Below are 21,457 nucleotides of genomic sequence, written 5' to 3' on the forward strand. Positions count from 1 at the left end.
GAGATCAAGTCCTAGTTAGCAGCACACACATACACACACACATCATCACCTTGCACGTGTCCATGTCCAGAAGGGATTCTGCAAGGCCCTCTAGAACAAGCAAGACAGGACCACACAATGTCCTCTGTCCCTCCTGACAAGGCCGACATGAAATGCATTGAATGCATTTTACAAGGAGAAATGGGGGTGCAGGGAGGAGCAAGGACTCACCCAAGGAGTGAGAAACCAACATGGAACCGGAGGACCCCGCGCAGTGCTCTGTCTGCCTGTGCCCCCGCGTGCTGTCCCTGTGCCCCCCACTGGACATCCTGCCATGCCGCCCCCACCAGCCAGTGCCCTCCCCATGGAGAGGGGCCTGGGCTGCCCCCGGACCACTTACTTGCCATCTGACAGGTTGATACCCCGGAAGAGGGGGTAATCTTCAGGCCCAGGCTTTCCCATGTGGTCCTCATAGAGGAAGACTGGGGAACGGCCCATCTCCAGGCCAACCTGCTGGATACCCTGCTCATTGTAGATGGAGACCAGGAAGGCCTGGCTGCCTTTCTTGGCTTTCACAGTGGTCAGGATAGAGAAGTCCTCAGGAAATGCAGATGCTGGAACAGAAGGCGGAGATGAGAAGGGCTGCCCAGAGACTGCCACGTGCATCTAAACCAACTCCGAGATCAGCGTGTGGCCATCTGTGGCACACTGTCACATGATCCTGGAGTCCTTCTCCATCTCAACATGGCTGAGCTGTCCTGTCGAGGTTGGGTCCTAATGCCAGCCCCCCTACCAGACCAGAGAGGTCCTCCCTGGGAGGCCCTCATGCCCAGGACCTGGGCGGGGCTGTTGCTGACATAGCTCTGTGCTCTCTGTAGTGTGTCTGTGGCTCTCACCACCTGGGGAGAGGGGACACAGGGAGGGGACACAGACCGGGAGCCAGGACTAGAATGTCACTTTTAGAGATTTCCCGGTCAATAAGAAAACCACATAAAATTGAAGACTTGTCATTTTGAATTTTAACAAAAATAAATCCCTAACCTTTGACAGGAGGAGCTATCTACAGCCAGACCTAGGCTGAGCCTATCCATGCTGCCTTCAGCCTCCTCCTCCTCCCCCACCTTCCCCTTCCTCCCCCTCCTTTTCCTCCCCCTCCTCCCCCTCCTCTTCCTCCTCCTCTCGGTGGGTCTCAGTGAAGTCAGTGGTTTTGCCAACACATGTGGTCTGCAACCCTGCCAGGAGGAGCCTGGGGCTGAAGGGGAGCACACAGCCGGTCAATGCCTCATGCTTCTAGTCATGGCATTTGGTGAGGAGAGGCTGGCTGAAGGAGAGGGCCGGGGCCTCTGCAGAGCCACCAGCCTCCGTGAAACTTTCAAAGGCTGGGGGATGGGCTGGCTTCTGGGCTGGGACCAGGCAAGACTCTATTAGCGGCCCCTCTCCTGGAGAGCCAAACAAGGTCAACCAGATGGCCCAGAAGGCTTCTGGCTGTTGCCAAGCAAAGCTGTCTGTGAGTGCCCTCTGCTGACACAATCCAGAACTGCAAGACAGTCCCGGAGAAGCCAGATGGCAAAAGCAACCACGCCCAAGACTCAGGAAGCTGTCTTCCTCAGAGCCCAGAGGAAACACGGCTGCTGCCACCTGCACCTCTGCCGTGGGACAGGGCAGAGAGCTCAGTGAAACCAAGCGGACCCTCAGGGCATGGTGTGGAGAGAGGGGAAGAACTCCCCAGTGTGGGGCCTGGGCCTTGCTAAGGGTCCCAAAGGGGTCCCCGAGGAAAGGCCAGACTTCCCAGCCCAGGGTCAGGTGCACGTGGGGCGTTGTCTGTGCTCGAGGCACCATGACCAGCACCCCCACAGGCAGGGCCACTTGTCAGGGACAGCTCTAGGAGCGGGTGACAGGGGTCCATGTGGGAGCTGAGCTCGGGGACTGCCTTCTGCTCCATGACACCGAGGAAGAGGTCTGCCACTCACCCCGGGGCATCACGCTGTCCTTGGGCAGTGGGGGTGTGGGAAGGGCAGCACAGCTTCAGCTGGTACCAGGCAGACAGTGAGTCCTGCTGTACACCTAGGGTCCGGCCACCCGCAGAGACAGCAGGGTCTCACCCCCAAAGGGCCCCGGGGGGTGCTGGGCCTGCAGCAGCTCCGTGGTCCCCCTCCAGGGTAGATGGCACAACTCCCATCTCAGCCAGCACCCCTTGCTCTCGCTGGGAAGAGTCCCCTGCCTCTCATCCCCGCCCCCCCCCCCCGCCCCACCCCAATCACGTCCCTCTCTGAAATAACCACGGAAGGTGAGAGAGTTCACCTTCTCCAGTAGGAGGCACAGCTGAGCCCACAGACCTGCGTCTTTCCCATTAAAATGCTCTTTCACAAATTTTAAACTCTCTATGGCAACAAATTTTCTCAGTTCAGATAAAACCTGAAGAGGTAAATTATGTTTCACATTCATCTCCCTCCTGGCAAAATAACAATGGATTTATAGTCACTGTAAGACGGCCCCGTCTCGTCATGAGCCGGGCCACTGACACACTCTACAGTCGACTGTCGGCAGTCCTGGGAGAAGTGGGTCTGCTGTCCAACGCTTCATATTTCATTTCTCCCCGAAGTCACACCGGGAGGGGCGGGCTTGGCACGGGCCCAAATCCCTTCCTCCACACATTCGTCTTGTCTTTGCGGGATGCCCTGAGGCATGAGAGCATTTTAGGAATACAGCAGGAGGCAAATAGATGTGTGTTGGCCACAGAATGGAGTCGTTTCTATGACAAGTTATCACGGGCATTGACAAACCCCTTGATTTGCTCAGGTGATCAACGGCTGTGACTGGTCCCCTATGAGGTGCCAGGCAAGAGACAGAGGAGGTCTCTGCACCCAGGACGTCACTCCTCTGTCCCCAAGGACAGAAGCTATACTAAGGAAGGGTACTGGCAAAGGGGGAGGGGCAAAGACTTGCCGGTTAACGGCGTCCAATCAACTGCCTCCACTGGCCAACGGATGGGCATCCCAGAGGCCTCGGAGCAGGGACGTGAGGAGGGATGGGAAGGGGGAGACGGGAGCCAGAACACAGCACAGGCACAGAACCAGGAAGGCGTGGCCTCTATTCCCAAGATGAGACTGGGGGAGCCTTGACCTGCCTCAGCGGGGACTCAGGACAGCCTCATCACCGAGGGGACACTCAGAGGGGGGCGCGACAGCGGGGGCGCTGGCTGGGGGGAGGGAGAAGCCGCGACGGGAGGACCCGTGGATGCATCCCCGGAGCTGCCCGGCGCTTCTTACAGGTCTCAGCCAGGGCCACCTCCATGCGACACCACCACAGCGAGCAGAGAATGGCAGGGCCACACATCCGGGGCAGGCAGCCCTTTCAGGACCCAGGTCCACGTGACTTGTTAGGGGTAAGAAGTGGGACAGTCCACCAGGAGGACTCGGGGGACGGCCCACCGGGAGGACTCAGGGAACAGCACACTGGGAGGACTCGGGGACGGTACACCGGGAAGACTCAGGGGACGGCCCACTGGGAGGACTTGGGGATGGTACACTGGGAGGACTCGGGGAACAGCACACCAGGAGGACTCGGGAGGTTCCCTGTCACAGAAACCTGGGCTTTGCCGCACATTGACCCGTCACAGAAACGGGCTTCGCTTAGCACTGAGACACAGCTGCCATCATGGCTTCTTGGCCCAAAGGGCCCATTCCTACTTCAGACACAAACTTTTAAATCCTGATAGATTTGAGGGGACTCTAGAAAGCGGTGGGGAAAGGCGTACAGAGAAGAAAAGGCCAAAGCTGTCCAGAAACCACAGCCGGCAGGAACATCCTCCGGGGACGCAGCAGGGACAGAGACAGCGCTGTTTGTTAAAACTGTCCCAAACCTGGCTCAGTGCTAAGGTCACTTCCAGGCCACCAGAAAGATGGAGCACGGACTTCTGATCATTGGGAACACCTCTCACAAGGTGACCTTGCCTGCCGGAGACCCTACGTCCTCTCTCACGTAAGTCAGCTGGCGTCCAACTGACCTCAGGCCGTCCGGGGCAGCACCTCCAAGGCAGGGGCAGAAGGGGTCGATCGATCGCCCGCCAGATTCCACGTGGCCAGAGAAGCCCAGAGGGTTCATGGACTCCAGTGGGCAGGGAGGAGAGGACCTGCCCCGGGGTGGTGAGAGGGACAACTGGGTGCCACAGTGTATGAGATTAAAAGGAGAACTCTGGCTTGGCAATCTGTTCTCATTAGAGCCTCTGCAAACTAGCTTCGCGTCACCATGCTTGATTCATGTTCCTGTAATGTCACTCACTGTCCCCAAGTTCAGCTTCCAGCCTCCCCAGCGGCCCTGCGCCCGCCCTCCCTCACCTCCCGGGGAGCCAACCCTCTCCCCTTCCTGTGTTTGTGACCCCACGGGCTTCCCAGCTGCTGCCGGCCCGGGGACGGAGGGGCTGCAGGAGCCCCCCCTCCACAGCCACCAGGCCCGCCTCTTACCCGGGTACAGCTGCTTGGTGGGCGCGCTGAGCTGGGCCTCCTTGGTCACTCGGTAGGCGACATCCGGGCCTTTGGCAGAGCGTCGTGTGGCGCAGAAGCCTGTGGTCTTCGTGATGCCATCAGGCAAGTTGTGAAAATCTAGAACCTTCAGGAGATCTGCTGGCTGAGCTGAAATGACAGAGGAGCTGGAATCAGCCAGGGAGAGGAGAGGAGCACGGGGAGCACGGGGAAGGACTCCAGAGGCTGCCGCAGCCCTCACCACACCCAGCACGGCCGCGTATGTCTCCAAAGAAGCTGGGGACCGAGCAGCTACCTTATCCCAACACGCACAAGCAGTCCCACACCAGGAGCAAACCTCCCCTCCAGCCTCTGCATTCCTTCCAGAAGATTCCTGACCCTCCATCCTCTGGGGGTGCCTGGGGAAGAGCAGGGGTGTCTCAGGCCTTGAGAAGCTGACCCTCCCACCACCGGTGCAGTGGTACTTGCTAAAGAGCTCAGCAGTCGCCCCCAAAACACGGGAGCCCCTCAGCCAGCACCTCCTCCCCGTGTCACGAGAGCGTGGGGCTGTGTGCCTGCCTGGTGCCCGCAAGGGACCACGCGGTTCCTACCCGGTTCAGCTCCCACTCATGACGCGCGGGGGAGCCGGGAGAAAATCAAATCCAAGTCGGTGCCACAGTGCAGAACAAGGTGTAGCCCCTGGGTGTCTCAGCACCCACAGCCGTGTCCCTCCGCCCACTGGGGCCTGCCTGGGGCTGGCCATGCCCTCCACTCGGGTGAAGAAACACCGACATCGACACCCATCCCAGATGACCAGGCTAGGCTAGAGACGCCCATCCAGGGGCTTTTCCTTCCGGTGGGAGTGACCCACTGCTCCGCTGACGCCACACATAGAACATGGCCTGGGTGGAACAGGCTGCTGTCTTCCAGCCACAGCGAGTGCCCTTCTGAAAGTGAGGGCAGACCCCTGCCACGCTGCGTGAGCACCTGGGTCAAGCTAGGCCTGAAGATGGGTGTGTGCACGCACCAATACGTTCACCCTTACAGGTGGCCTTAACAGGAGAGCCTCCCGGCAGGAGGCCCTGTGTTCCAGGAGGGCAGGCCTGGATGGGGTGCGGGAGTCGTGCAGGCCCAGGGTGTGGTGTGACTAGCTGGGAGGGAGGGAGACTAGCCTGGGCCAGGCTCCAGTGGGGGCTGGGGAGGGCAGCGTGGTTACAGGAGGCTGCAGAAGGCAGAGGCCAGGATGGCCTCAGCTCATCTCACAATCGCCGGCTCTTGTGGCCTCCTGTTTTCCTGATTAGGCCCTGGCCCCTCCCCAGCACCCAGACCCCCGCCGTGTGTCAGCCCTTCACCTGATCTATTCTGTGCCCCGTATCTGAGGCCCCTCTGGGCCGCTCAGAACTAGTGGCAAAGCTCGCGCTGGGGCTTGTCTGCCAGACACCTGAGTCCATGCGGAGTGCCAGCACTGGCAAGGCCAGGTGGCACTACCCCAGGCCTGGCCCCAGCCATGGGAAGAGATGCGCTGCCAGCTGCTGGCACACCTGTCCCAAATGACACAGCACTGGGCCCCAGTCATCCCAGGCTTGGCTCCAGGCTGGCGGCGTCTGGGGAAGGCATCAGGGATCTCGGCCAGGAGGCCTGGACACACCACGGCCAGCGAGGATGCTCTTTCCCAGACAACAGGCTGGACACCTGTTTTCTCCATCCGCAGGGATGGCAGCTCCTCTCCACAGCCTGCCTGGGCACCGCTGCAGACCAACGTCACCGCTTAAGAAGGTCACCAGCCCCCCCCCCGCCCCCCAGGCCCCGCGCCATCCTTCACCCTGGCCAGAGCACAAGAAAGTTTGGTTCTGACACTGGGGCTTGAACTCAGAGCCTGGGTGCCGCCCCTCCGGCTTTTTCACTCAAGGCTGGTGCTCTACCACTTGAGCCAGGGCAGTACCACTTCTGGCTCATTGGTGGTAAATTGGAGATAAGGGTCTCAGAGACTTTCCTGCCCTGGCTGGCTTCCAATCATGACTGGGGAGCACACTGTAAGCCTCCATCGAGGTGTCTGTGGGTCCCCACACCCACCCTCTGGGGCCAAGCACCCATGCTGAGGGCCGACGGCTCCACGCTCTGCTCACAGGCTGGCCCATCCATAGGACAGCTGGTTCACTCCAGCTCAGCCCAGCCTCCTCCCAGCCCTCCCTGCTCTACCACCTGGGGACAAACTACATCTCCCAGATGACTTTGGGGCAACTCAGGATGAAAACTCGTCATCACAGCATCCTGTCCCGGGTGCAGATGTGAAGGATTAAGGGATGCCCTATTGGCTTGGCTCCAGGGGTCAAGGCAATTAAGGTGTCAAGACCCACATGCCAGCAAGTGTAGCAGCAGCTTCCGGCTGCCTGGGCCGCAGCCTCCCTGAGGTGTGTGACCGAGAAGGTCGCCGGAGCAGCACTGCTCGGTGACTGCCCTCCAGTGACTGAGCGACCATCACCAGAGTCACCAAATTTTCTTCCTCCTGATGGCCTGCTTCCTACCTACAGCATGCTCTGCTCTGCCTGTGACACATGGCCACCCTTGGGTCGCCCGGGAGGGGAAGGGCCAGCACAAGGCCACTGAGCTCAGAGTCCAGACCACAGGAGCCCTGCCCCTAGGAGTCAGGAATCTTGCTGCTGCTTCTGTATGGGCTCTCCAAGGGCCCACATCCTTGGACCATTCTAATAAGAAAACCAGGTGTGGCACCCCCAGATAAGACACAGGTGAAACTGAATCCTGGGTGCCAAGCACCATAAGAAGTAGCATGAAGTCTCTGGAAAGAAAGGTAGGCCTCTGATAGCAGTGCTTCCCAAAGGTGCTTGGACAGAGGAGTCCAGGACAGATGATGGGTGGGTGGGTCAGTAGATAGATGGATGGACACATGGGTGCATGGGTGGATGGATGGATGGATGGATGGGTAGATGGATGGATGGATAGATGGATGGATGGATGGATGGATGGATGGATGGATGGATGGATGGATGGATGGATAGGTAGATGGATGGATAGATAGATGGATGGACACATGGATAGATGGATGGATGGACGGATGGATGGATGGACACATGGGTGTATGTATGTATGGATGGATGGATGAATGGATGGATGGACACATGGGTGTATGGATGGATGGATGGACACATGGATGGATGGTTAGATGGGTAGATGAATGGATGGGTGGGTAGATGAGTAGATGGGTAGATGGTTGGATGGATGGAGGGATGGATGGATAGATGGATGATAGATGAGTAGATGGGTTGATGGATGGATTAGTGGATGCATGAGTAGATGGGTGGATGGATAGATGATGGATAGATGGATGGACAGATGGGTGGATTAATGGATCGATGGATGGATGAGTGAATGGATGGATGGATGATGGATAGATGAGTGGATGGATGGATGGATGGATGGATGGATGAGTAGATGGGAGATGGATGGATAGATGGATGACAAATGGATGGACACATGGATGGATAAGTGGATGGATGAATAGATAGGTTGATGGGTAGATGGATGGATGACAGATGGATGGATAGATGGACGGATAGATGAATGAGTGGATGGATGGGTGGATGGATAGATGGAGAGATGGGATGGATGGGTGGATGGATGAGTATATGGGTGGATGGGTGGGTGGGTGGATGATGGATGGATGGATGGATGGATGGGAAAATAGATGGATGGACAAATGGATCATGGAAGCACAGAAAGGGAACCCTCACCATGAAAACACATAAGGGATACCTTCACCAAATGCAGCGCCAGCATCTCATCTGTCCAACAGAAAAGGGGCATCAGAACAAAGGTCACCCACAGCTAGAAGGACCACTATAGCACAGAGGCCCTGCAAGGATGGGGACAGGAAGCTGTCCCCAGGGTTTATTCACCCCTGCCCTGTCCAGCAGGGGCTGGACACTCAAAGTGCCTGTCCCCACCTGACTTATGCTTGACCATTGTTTACTGGTCCAGAAGGTTCCATGAGGGATCGGTGATCTGTCAAATGCCAGCTCATCTTAGCACAGAGTCCCTGTCATGACCTGATCACTCATGAGCCTCCGCTCCACAGGAAGTGGCCTCTCCTCAGCCAGCCCTGTCACCTGAGCTATGCGGCACCTCCACCTCACAGCACTGCCGTAATGCTGCCTCCTCCATCTGCTGGGTGCCACGCCCGCTTCCTCGTAGACTTGTCCCCCATGAAGTCACCCTTTGGGAGAGGCACTAATGTCACTTCTATCTCGTTAGAAGGTTAATGCCAGGGCCTGGCTCCTGGCTCCCAGGTTTCAGGATCAACAGGAAATACACTCACCACTCCAGGCCTGTCTCTGACCCTAGGGACTGCACAGCCCGGGCCACACTGCCACCTACCACTGCTGCTGAACATAGCTGTGGTCCCCAGGCCAGGAATATCCAGGAATCCTGAAGGCTCAGGATCCCAGGCACCCAGCAGCACCACCGGACCACACACCCGGGCCCCAGCAGCTGGGGGAGGGATACTGTCCACACATGCTTCCAGGCCTCCCTGCATCCCTGCTTTTCTGTGGACCTCCACCGTCACCTCCCCAGGGGGGACACATTGCAAGAAGGGCGTCACCAGGGGCAGGGGCAACAGGAGGCTGGGGTCCAGCCTGGAGTATATGGGCAACCGAGGTCTGAGCACCAGGCAGAGTAGGAGCCTCACTGGTTCCTCCCTCCCAGCCATACAGGTCAGGGGGCAGGGAGGGACTGTGGGGTGCAGTTTAAGGTCACAGGAACAAACAGACCAACAAGGGAAAGGGGAAAAGGCCCCAATCAAACTCCTAGCTATGATGTCTTAGTATCTGTTTAAGGGTGACCCACACATACAAGGGAGACTCAAAATTCATGAACACTTCATTAAAGCTGGGTGCCAGTGCTCACACTTATAATCCAAGCTAATCAGGAAGCCAAGACCTGGAGGATCCCAGCTCAAAGTCAGCCCTGGCAGACAAGTCCACAAGACTGTATCTCCAATCAACCAGTGAAAAAAGCAAAATAGAACAAAAAAAGCCATGCACCGGTGGCTCATGCCTTTAATCCTAGCTACTCTGGAGGCTGGGCTGAGATCTGAGGATCTCCGTTGAAAGTCAGCCCTGGTAGGAAAGTCTATGAGACACTTATCATCTCCAATTAAACACCAAAAAAATTCCTAAGTAGAGCTGTGGCTCAGATAGCAGAGCACAAAAGCTCAGGGACAGTGCCCAGGCACTAAGTTAAAGCCCCAGGTCCAGCACACACTCGTGCACGCGCGCGTGCGCGCATACACACACACACACACACACACACACACACACACACAGAAGCAGCAGCAGCATGGGAAGTAACCCTGGGTACTAGTACTCCCCTGAGTGCCGGGCAGTGACAGGGTAGGGCAAGGGTCTGGGAAGAAGAGGACTCGTGCCTCACGAGGTGTTCGGGGCTTTTGCGAGGCCTTGTTCTAGGCAAAAACACTGCCCTCATCTTACTTTCTACAGCACCAAAGATTGCACCTGACCAACTGAGAAAGCATCCTAGAAACATGGCCCTCTGGTATACTGGGGTTTCAGCCAAGTACCACAAACACAGGCTCCGTAAACCCTCAGGAGGGGCACACTGGTACATGGAGAAGATAAATGAAAAGAGAGAATATAGATTAAATGATAGAAGGGTGAAAAAGGAAGGTGAAAAACCCATGAATGGATGGATGAATATGGATGGATGGATGGATCAATAGTTGAATGGATGAGAAATGGACAGATGATCTGGATGAATGATGGATGAATGTGATTGGATGGACTGATGAATCCATAGGTAGATGGACAGATGGATGATGGATGGTTGAATGGATAATAAACAGATGACTGGATGGATGGATAGATGGATGGATGAATAATAATTGGATGGATACATAGGTGGAAGATGATTGGATAGGGTGGTCGGATGGATATTAGGTGGAAGGAATGGATATAGGAGAATCTATGATTCACTGAACAATTCTAACAAAGATTGGTTTAAGAATGACTCACAGAATGATTACACCTGCAATCCTAGCTACTCAGGAGGCTAAGATCTGAGGATCACAGTTTGAAGCCAGCCCAGGCAGAAAAGCCCATGAGACTCTTATCTCCAATAAACTACTCAGAAAAAGCCAGAAGTGGAACTGTGGCTCAAGTAATAAAGTGCTAGCCTTGAACACAAAGAGGCCCAGGAACAGTGCACAGGCCCTGAGTTCAAGCCCCAGGACCAGCAAAAAGAAATGAAAGAATGATTTTTATGGGTGGGTAGATGGCAGGGTGAATGAAAGGAGTGAATGAAAGAAAGAAACAGCATCATCTTAAAGGTTCATCTGACAAGCTTCAGCTTCTCAAAGGTTTCAGTACTCCCATTCCCCTGTCTGTCCCCCTTTCCTTTCAGACAAGAGGGTGACGTTCAGGGATGTGTGTTCTTGGGCCTTGTGTCCCCATGGCCCAGAGCAAAGCAGACGGAACTCAGGCTCAGCACCTCTGCCTGCAGATATCTGGTGTGGGGGGGGGGATGTACAATATGCACCCAGCAGTATTGTAGATGATGCTGGCATCCCATGTCCCCAGGGAGTGAGGGCACTGGGGAGAGACCACCTAGGTAACCACCCAGCCCTCGCCACCAGCAAAACCTCAGAGATCATGCCACAACGCCCTGCTTGGCGACCAGGTTTGGAGCTGAGAAAGCATCTCCAATCACTGGCCCTTCCCAATGGCACTCCTTTCCTGTCCAGAAAGCCAAGGGCTCTACCATACTCTTGATCAGTTTCCCAGGTGAGCAATTTCACTGGAAGCCCTGGCAGGGGGTGGGGTCGGAGGTGGAGCTTTACCTGGGAACACACCAGTGTGGGGAGGGTAGATCTCAACCTGCAGGTACAGAGGTGGGACCATCCAAAGCTGCTTCCTCAGGCTGGGACTACCTATCCCCACCGCTCACTGAGGCTGGCCTGAGGGCAGAATGCCTGGCCCTTCAACACCATCCCACAGGGGGAGGCCAGCCGCTGGGCAAGGCGCACACTGCAGTGATCACCTTGCTCTGGTGGAGACACACCCCCCCAGATGATCACGTGGCCCACAGCGCACACACCTGCTACTGAAAATAAGCCATGCCAACACTGAAGACTCCATGGAGGGTCCAGTGATGTGGGCAGGACACAAAGGACTCCCAGAGCAAGGGACCTGGGCCAAGCCAAGGGAAGAAGACACAATGTCAGAAGAGCTCTGACAGAAGCCTAGGCCATATCGGAACATCCCAGCGCAGGTAACCCATTCCACAGGGCAGCCCCTAATGGCAAAGCGCTGGGTTGTGTCAGAACCTAGCACCCAGATAAAGTAGGGCTCCCATTGAGGGTCGTGGTGGCAGTGAGTACAGGCCTCTACCTTGAGATCTAGGGGAAGGGTCACCGCGGGGACAAGCGGCCCTGCATCTTCCCTCCGGTCATTGCTGCTTTCCACCTGTGCTTATTAATAGATGTGTTTTCCTTACCCTGTCACTCCTCAGAGAATAATGAGCAGTACAGAGCAAGGCCAGGCACGCTGTGCCCATGGCCAGCTGCCAAAGCTGGAGCCCCGGAGGGGCGGGAGGGCCGGGAGGGCCGGGAGGGCCTGCGCACGGGAGCATGCAGCCCGGGGGGGGGGGGGGGGGAGCTGCACTCAGGCTGGCCAGAGGCTCTGCTGGTCCAGGCGGGGACCTGCACTTGTGAAGCCCAGTGGGGACAAGACAATTGACTTTGTTCATCTTCTCGTTCAGGAGGAAGATGGGAAAGGTGACAAACTCCACCCTACGGGGCCAGTTGTTTTGGCTAGCGTATGCTCCACAGGGTTCACTGGCTTCCAGAAGCATCCAGAGAATGGTGATGTTGGGGCAGCTGGAATCACTGTAACAGCATACACCAACTTTAATGTCTTCATAGGGGCCTGGCCCGGGGAGCCATGCTGGTGGGGGGAGCTGGCGGGGGGGGGGGGGGGAGCGGGGCGGGAGACCATGACAGAATGGCACCAGCCTCTGACAGAACTGCTGTAGACCTGCTGCCATTAAATGGCCTTTTTGAAAGGTACCATGTCACTAGGTCCTGAGCAGGGTGGGGGCTGCCTTCTCTCAACAGAGACACAGGAGGAGGAGGAGGAGGAGGAGGAGGAAGAGGAGGAGGAGGAAGAGGAGGAGGAGGAGGAGGAGAAGGAGGAGGAGGAGGGGGAGGAGGAGGAACAGAGGATGCAATAATCAGCACTAATATGGTTGGCCTCAGAGGCTCCTTCACCCCTTCATGAGCTGAGGAGAGTGAGTGTGCCCACCAGGGATAGTGACCGCCCTCCGGGCCCGATGTCCCTGCTGCCTCAGTGTCCCCTGACCCCTGCAGTTACTCACATCATGCCCCACCCCCACCCCCAAGTAGGCCAGAGGTATTCCCAAGGACCTGAGACCCTTCAGTCCCTGGAAAGGACACGCCTTGTCCTCCACCAGAATAGGCAGGAGTGTGGCACAGTGCTCACAAAGGAGAAAGAAATGAGCAAGGTATCCAGAGAGAAACGGAGGAGCCACTGAATTCCTTCCAACTGTCCAATCAACAGATGGTCAAACTGACTACAGAACACATGAACCAACTGATGAACAAACTAACCAACCACTGAAAACACAAAGAATGAGCAAAGCAAAGCAACGAGCAAGCACCCACACACATCAGCCAATGAAGGAAGGAAGGAAGGAAGGAAGGAAGGAAGGAAGGAAGGAAGGAAGGAAGGAAGGAAGGAAGGGACAGCCAAGAAACCAACAGCAAATAACACAACTGAACAAGCCCACCAATGAATAGCTGAACTACTGAACCAACCCATGAACAACTGGACACTCCGACAAATACAAGGACTCAGTTGGACGGCTGGGGGCAAGGCTGTGTGGGCAGCGTGGGGGCATCCACGTGCTGATCTGGCATTCCCCTGTGGGGCCAAGCCTACAGGCAGGGCAACCAGGCTCACTTGTGAAGCAGGTCCACGCCCATCAGCCAGGAGCTGGTCAAGTCCACAGCACTGTCACCATCCACTGCCCTGCAGAAGCTGGGCACAAGGGGCCCGCCACAGGGCACAGCGCTGGAGACACTGCTGGAACACTGCTAGAGCCAAATAACAGACATGGGTACAATCTGCAGACACACACACAGACACACACACACACACACACACACACACACACACACACACACACACACACACACACACACACACACACACACACACACTCATGAGCCATGGCATCAGCAACCAAGACAATTCTGGGTTAGCTTACTAGACTGGGAAAAGGGAGGAGTGTGTGACCACTCACTGCACATCTACTTCCAAAAACCTCTCTACATCCACATCAAACTCACACATTAATAAAAAGTAAAAAGAAGTAACTCTTCCTCATGAGAGCTCATCCCAAGTCGGTGTCCACGTGCCTTCCTCTTTTTTTTTTGGTCGGTCATGGGGCTTAAACTCTGGGCCTGGGCGCTGTCCCTCAGCTCTTCAGCTCAAGGCAAGCGCTCTACCACTTGAGCTACAGCGCCACTTCCGGTTTTCTGGTGGTTTATTGGAGATAGGAGTCTCACAGTCTTTCCTGCGTGGGCTGGCTTTGAACTGCGATCCTCAGATCTCAGCCTCCTGAGTAGCTAGGATTACAGGTGTGAGCCACCAGCGCCCGGCCACATGCCTTCCTCTTTAACCGAGGTGGGCCTGGGACCCTGTGAGCATCACTAAGTGATACCACACCACCGTGGGGGCCCAAGCTGTTCCTTGGGGGGATGGTGGGGGAATGGGATGAGAAACCCAGCTCCCCAGACACTGGCCAGGACCAGAGGTTACTGAGTGCAGGGAGAAACCTGAAGCTGGAAGGGCCTAGGATGAGGCTGCTTTTTCACTCAGGCCTGGTGCTTTACCACTTGAGCCAGGCCTCCACTTCTGGCTTTTGAGTGATTAACTGGAGCTAAGAGTCTCAAGGACTTTTCTGCCCGAGCCCTGGTCCTCAGATCTCAGCCTCCTGAGTAGCGAGGATTACAGGTATGAGCAACAGATACCCAGCAACGTGAGAGTTTTAACAAAGCATGATTTATCAGCTCTTCGGTCATGACCATTGTTTCTGTGGCCCAGCTAAGAAATCTTCACCTAACTCAAGGTCAAAAGAGATTTTTTTTAATGCTTTCTGGCTTTTTACATCTTACATTCAGATCTCATGTCCATTCTAATTTGTTTTTCGTTGTTTCGGGTAAGTTTATTTATTTGCAGGTGATTAAGGGTTCCAGAACCTGCTGTTGATTAAAACCATCTTTCCACCACTAACGTATTTCATTCTCTTGATCAAAATTCAAAAGCGTGTCTCCTTATGGATGATTTATGACCTCTGTCCAATGCATTGATACCTATGGTTCCAGAAGCAAGGTGCTGCCCTGGCTACGGTAGATTTACGGCAAGATAAAATCAAATAGCAGGATTCCACCAATGATCTGCTCTGAAACTGTATGACTACATCAGGGTCCTTTGCATCGCCGAGGGCAGCTCACAATGATCCTGTCCTCTCTAGTAACAAATCCTGCTGAGGTGCCACACAGCCTTGCCTTGACTTTGTACATCAGCTCAGGGGAGGAAATAACGATATAACAACATTGAATCTTCCGGTCCATGAACATGGTATACCCCTGCAGTCCTCAGATCCTCTTTGGTTTGACAAAGCAACATTCTGTGGGTTTTAGTGGTCAGATCTTGTGCATTTTTTGCGAGATGTTTCTCTTGAGTGTTGTATATTTTATGCTATTTTTTGTTTTCTTCATTATAATTTTTTGTAGCTTTTAACATTTCTATGTGCTCTTGTAGCAAATGTTTTAGTAGCAAATTAATGAGAGCAAATGACAGTTGATGTCCAACAAGAAACAGCATTATATCCCAAATATTCCATCTGCTCTCCATGTTGACCTGAGTCTGTAGGACAAAAACAGTTCTCATGGTAACGGGCACTTTCTATCCGGCCTTCCTAAAACAGAACCACAATTTTCTTCTTGGGATTTTCTGTGTGTTTCCCAGAGGTGTGACATTTGAGCGAGCCGGCCCTCTCCACGCGCCTGCCAGGCCAAGGCCCAGGTCCAGCCCAGCCTTGCCCTTTAAGATCGAAATGTGGACAAAAGACAAATGCGTCCATTGGCCATGTGCCCCTCCCCCAGCACTGGCGGTGACTGGCATTTGACTTTTAAGTTCTTGTTACAAGCGGCAGCTTGAGACACAGAAGGAAGCTGGCTCCTGCAGATGGTTCACACCTAGCAAATGCTACAAAGCCAAGTGTCATGAATGAAGTTTACTGGGGTGCATTTCGGGTCACAAATGACAGCCACTGTTGACGCACTGGACCCCCCCCTCCTCGCACTGCCCAGACACACAGTTCCCAGAAGGTCCTGGAGCAGAGCACTGCCTATGGAGCTGGGCTGTGAGGGACCCCGAGTCCCACTGGTCCTATGGACAGGACTGAAGGCTTCTAAATGTTTACCGTTATAAATACAATGTGGATGAATGTCTTTCCGCTCCATCCCGTGGCCTCTGGTCACTTGGTGATTATCTGTGCGTCTCCAGGACTACTGCGTTTGATCGCACTGTTGGCTCTGACCAGTGGGGGCACTCCTTAACAACTCCCAGCACCAGGAGCCATTTTTTCCACTCCTCAAGCTGTGCACACGTTCAAAACACTAAACCAGGGCTCAACCTGCTGTGCAGATGTTACGCGAAACGGAAACAGCCCCAAAGGATACCCGCAAGCCAGCAGCAGGACTCAGCGCCCGCACCAACAGCCCCGCAGACTCTCTGCCGGCCTCTAATAGGATAAGGAGGCTGAGTTCAAGGCCCCCCCCTCGGCGCAGACAGCATGCGTGCTCTGGGCATCACCGCCAGGCTCAGGGCCCTCTGTCCACCATCCCCAGCAGGGGCGAATATGGCCTGCAGAGCTGCACAGAGCTCATTTCCACTCACTCCGAAGAGCAGGTCCCCAGGCTGCCTGCTCTCCCTCCCCCAGGCTGGCCTGCCCACCTTGCTCTGGTCACCCCACTCCTTCTCGAGCACTCCAAGGTACTATGAGGCCTCAAGAACATTCCTGAGGGGGAGGGGCCACCTGGCAGTAGGGCACCCCAGCACCAACAGAATCTTGGCATCACTGGCCACAGTGGGGACCCCACAATGCAGGTGGCCAGAAAGGGAAGGGAAGGTAGGATGGAATTAGGGTCTGCTCTAGAAGGTTCTGCTGTATCTTCTGGCTAAAGGGACAGGCACTATTCCTGTTCATGGTGACAGCTCCTCCCATGACCCTGTGGCACAGAAGGTTCTGCTCCATGCACCAGATTCCGAAACGGGAGCTCACCTGCAGGCCCAAGAGGCCTGGCTTTGTCACAGGACACAGCCTGCCCAGGTCCCAAGAAAGCACAGCAGTCCCTCTCCAGGAGCAGAAGGGCCAGTGCCCTTGCCAACAGGTGGGCAGCCCAGGTCTGTGGTGGTCACCAGGGATGACCCAGCAATGCGGTGACTGCCCACCATCAACGGGAAGGGGATCCTGCGAGCAAAGCCCTCAAAGGTCCCTGCATCTGGCCACAGTGAGTCAACGTCCCGGAATTCACCCCACGGAAATCATCCGAGCCACAAAAGACCTACCAGCATGACATCCACACAGGCGCTCCTTACAAAGCAAACAGATGGAAACCACCCTGCCCACCCCGAGAGGGACAGATGGATGGACGGGTGGATGGGAGGACAGACGGACCAATGGAGTGAGCAAGTCAATGGAATGGAGAGCCGGCAGAGATAAGGGCACAGCGGCCCCTACCTACCCACTCGCCTTCCAGAGTTCTGGTTACCTGAGGTCTAATACAGTTCAAACATTTTCAATGGAAAAATCCCGGAAAAAAAATAACAAATCTCTGCAGCTTTAAATACAGTGCACGGTTACAACCATTCTCCTATCAGTAGTCCTTGATCATCGCTGTCCGCATAATTTATAAACAGAATCTTTGTGTTTTTATCTGTATGTCATGTGTCATCTGTCTGTGTCTGTGTGTACATGTGCACGCATGTGCTGGTACTGAAACTTGAACTCATGGTCTGGAGCTTTTGTGTTCCCTACTTGAGTCACAGCTCCACTTCTGGCTTTGGGGTGGTGAATTGGAAAGAAGAGTATCACGGACTTTTCTGAATCAGCTTTGAACCATGATCCTCAGATATCTCAGCCTCCGGAGCAGCTAGGATGACAGGCCTGAGCCACCAGTGCCTGGCTCTTTCCCACGGTTTGTTTTTTAAGACCAAAAAGGCTTTCCCTCACTCACTTCAGACAGAAGTTAGCTGCCAGGAGCAGGAAAGGCAAAGGGCTCCCACAGTGGCAGCTCGCACCTCCCGGTCCCGACTGGCCATCTGCATACCTGCCCGCTACTGGCCAGAGCAACACCTTCATCTCCCCAAAGACTCCAATGAGGATCTCACCCCACACACCGCTGCCCAGTCTAGAAGCAACTGCTGAGCCCCAGCTTTCCAGCATCCTTCCCCATACTGATGTAGTCAAATCTGGCTCGGTGAGGAGGGGAAGGAAGGGGAGTAGAGAAGGGAGTAGAGAAGGAGGGAGGCTTTGGTGGAGGAGGATGGTTGGGGGGATGGACTTCCCTTCTACTAGTGATGGACTGACAGTATGGCATGTTCTCCTCCTCTTGCTTTGCTTTATGTCCTGTGTCTTGAGTCTGGCCATCTCAGTACATCTCAAACCGTCTAATGCCACGGTGCACTACTGAGCAGATGTACAACTTACCTAACTCTCCAGCAGCATCTGACAGTATTACATGGCAGGCTTATACATGCATGTGCATGAGTATGTCCATGAGAAACATTTCCAGGAGGCGGAGCTGCTGTGTCAAACAGTGCATGCACTTGCAAATCTTGCAAAGTGCCTGCGGGAAACTGCAATAGATGAGAACGTCCACTCTCCTGAACTAGAATTAATAGTGCACCTGCCCACTGTGTGCACTCTGCCCATCCAGCCAGAATGGGCCAGAGCCATGTATCTCTGTCTCTCTCTTCACCCACCCCCAAAGTTCCTGTCCTTGTAAAATGAGACATTCTTCCACATGTTTAAAGGTTCCCTCTATTTTCTTTCCCAAGAACTAGTGTCTTTGGGGGCATTTTTGTGTTTGGTTGCTGGTCGTTTCTTATTGATTTGTAGAAACTCTTTGCATAGGATGGCCTATCAATCCCCTTTCTGCTATATACATTCATGAGTGAGATCCTTTTTTATTATTACTACTATTTTCTTCTAGCCAGGCAGAAAATCTTGACTTTGGTAGAATCAGTTTTTTTCTCCTTTATAACTTCTGTGGTTTATGTCATACTTCAAACAGCCTTCCCATCTCAAAGTTATAAAACACTCTCCCATGCTTTCTTCTAGTAGTTCTGTGGTTTGTGTTCACCCCCACCCCCAAGTTCACATCTTTGATCCATCTGGAATGCATTTGCTACAAGAATAAGGCAATATCCAGCTCCTTTGTCCCAAATGGCTTCTTGGTTGTCCCAGCCCAGTGACTAAGCCTTTCCTTCACAGCCCATGTGAAACTGTCACAGATTCCTGCCAGGGTCCTAGCACCTCCCGCCCACAGCTGACGGACTCGTGGGGTGAGGGGTCTGCTCCTCACCAGCCCCCAGAACCATCTGCCCAAGAAAGAAGTCAGCGCCCCCTGCTGGGGGAAGCAGCAGAGGCCAGACCCCCCCCCACCATAACATGCTGTCTTGATGCCTGGGGGGGGGGGTTAGAATAACCAGGCCCGGCAATGGCACGAGGTCCCACCCAGAGAATGGTGGCTGAGTTCCATTTAGAAGTGGCAGCTTGAACAAATCAAGTCTCCAACCCTGGAGGCTCTCAAGCCAGGAGGGTCCAACCCCCTGTGCCAGGCTGGCATAACCATCCATGTTGAGAATCACAACAGAGACTGGTGCAGAATTCGTGGCTCAACAAACACAAGATTAACAACAAACAGATTCAAGCACTTTCTTCCAAATCCGGCTCATCTCAGGCGCATCGGCTGGGTCCCAGCCCGGCTGGCAGCGGCTCACACCCACCTCATCTCAGAGCTGCGAGCGCTCCGAGGTCAGGAGCGCAATCAGAGGTGAGGCGAGGCCAAGAGCTGTAGGGCCAGGAGGCGGAGTTCTAGCAAGAAACTCACCATGAACCGTCTCAACTCCCACTGTCCACACCCCCAAAGGCCATGGGGGGCCCCCCGGGGAGAGGCTGGAAAGCTCCTGACTGGAGAGCATTGTGAGTCTGCTAGATGTGAGGAAAGCTGCTTGAGAAACAGGGTCAATCCTGCTGGCACCTGCCAGGCCCAGGCCATCGGGACAGGGAGGCTGAAAGGAAGGCGACCACGGGACTCTGTGCGCAACTGCTAGCGAGGCAGCTAACTAACGGGCAGCAGCCTGGAGCCAGTGGGAAGCCAGGCCGGCGCCCTGGCTGCCACAACAGAAATCAAGCCTGGAAACCACTTCACAGTGACAGAAAGAAAGGACCCAGTCCACCTCTCTGCAGAGGAACTGATGGCAACCAAGGCTTCAACCTTCATGGTTGTGCTTTGACAAAGGACATGTTAGGGGCCCAGTGTCTTTGATTGGGCTTAGTTTCAGCTCAGGGTGGGAGGCTGCCTGCACAAGTCCAGGTCCGGGGTGCCAGCATCTGTGAGGGGTCTTGAGCAAACCTCGCCCCCCACCAGGAAGTCCTGCGGGACAGCAGCCGTGCCAGGGGCGGGCCCAAAAGAGAAGAAGGGGTCTGTGGGGGGTGGGCAGGAGCTGAGAGCGTCTAACACATTCCAAGACATGGCTGGGAGTTTCACGGGGTGAGGAGGTAGGTGGATCCTGGAATTCAGGAGCCAGAGCTGGAAAAGCCTGGGAAGATTCCTGTCAGGGCTTCAGACAGCGGGGAGGTGGCCACTAGGGGGAGCTCGGGAAGATGGTAGGCTGGCTGCTGGTGGGGCGTGGAGGGGGTCACCGCAGAGGGGACTTGGAGCAACCTGGGGAGGGTCATGACCCAAGACGAAACCTGTTCCTGTCGCCCAGTCACCGGGGAACCTTCCCAGGGACTGCTGTGGGGTGCAAACCACAGCTAGAAAGCACCCAACAGGAGGAGGGCATGAGACTCGTCAGCTGCATGCCTGTGAGGCTAGTCAGAGATGCCAGACGGACGGCACTGGATCACACACACACACACACACACACACACACACACACACACACACAGAGCCACAAGTTAGCCCTTTGCTTGGAAGCCTGAGGTAGCTCCAACTGCTTAGATGATGCAAGTCACCTGTCCCTGTGTGCAGCCCTGTATCCCCTGGGGACAACCCAGTGGGCCCTGAACCCACAGACCCTGATCCACTCACACCAATGAGAAGACTCCTGGGCTGAGCCTCGGGAGGGCGGTTCTCCCCCTCCCCCGGGGACAGGCTGGGCATCCTCTCTGCAGCATCGGGGGACAGCCACAGTGAATTCTGGCCACCAAGGTGACACACAACCTCAGGGCCACATGTGCAAGGTGATCTTGAATCCATGGCTTTCAACTACACTAGAATTCCCTCACCACCACCACCACCCCCCCAGCAGTCAGCCTGGGACATGCATGCCGGAGGGGACAGACGGGGACAGGTGGGGACAGGTGGGGACAGGTGGACCGCCCAGGGAGCACAGTCAAAAGGACTCGAGTCAAGTGAAGGTTCCTGGGGGCCTGTCCTTGGCATGCCCTGGGCCTCCTGGGTGCTCAGAAGATAAAGGGAGCTGAGGCGCAGCCTGGCACTAAGCTCAGCGTTTGTATTGTCCTTTTCTAAAATGCCAAGGGTTTTAAGACACAGAGCACGCCCTAGTTCAGCCTCCTTGACCCCACTGAGGTTACAGCTCAGCCATACTCAATTCTTGGGAGCGCAGATGGACTGATCATGCCAGCCTGCCGGTGAGGGGAGGTCA

The 21,457-nt window shown here is 55.2% G+C and overlaps 1 protein-coding gene across 3 annotated transcripts in view; it reads right to left on the bottom strand.

The window, feature by feature from the left end:
- The window catches only part of Col5a1 (collagen type V alpha 1 chain), a 141,898-nt gene that overhangs the window by 107,108 nt on the left and 13,333 nt on the right, over positions 1 to 21,457 (bottom strand). For 2 of the 3 annotated variants that reach the window (XM_070014973.1, XM_070014972.1), the window contains exons 2-3: positions 4,443 to 4,610; positions 380 to 593 (exon numbers count right to left, since the gene is read on the bottom strand). In XM_070014973.1, coding sequence (XP_069871074.1) covers positions 380 to 593; positions 4,443 to 4,610 — 382 coding nt within the window. Of the gene's footprint in view, positions 1 to 379; positions 594 to 2,280; positions 2,726 to 4,442; positions 4,611 to 21,457 lie in introns of those variants that run through there. The other variant, XM_070014974.1, reaches the window with a different exon arrangement.

The sequence above is a fragment of the Dipodomys merriami genome, unplaced genomic scaffold (genome assembly GCF_024711535.1).
Source record: "Dipodomys merriami isolate MVZ:Mamm:240054 unplaced genomic scaffold, mDipMer1.0.p SCAF_11, whole genome shotgun sequence".
NCBI classification, from domain to species: domain Eukaryota; kingdom Metazoa; phylum Chordata; class Mammalia; order Rodentia; family Heteromyidae; genus Dipodomys; species Dipodomys merriami.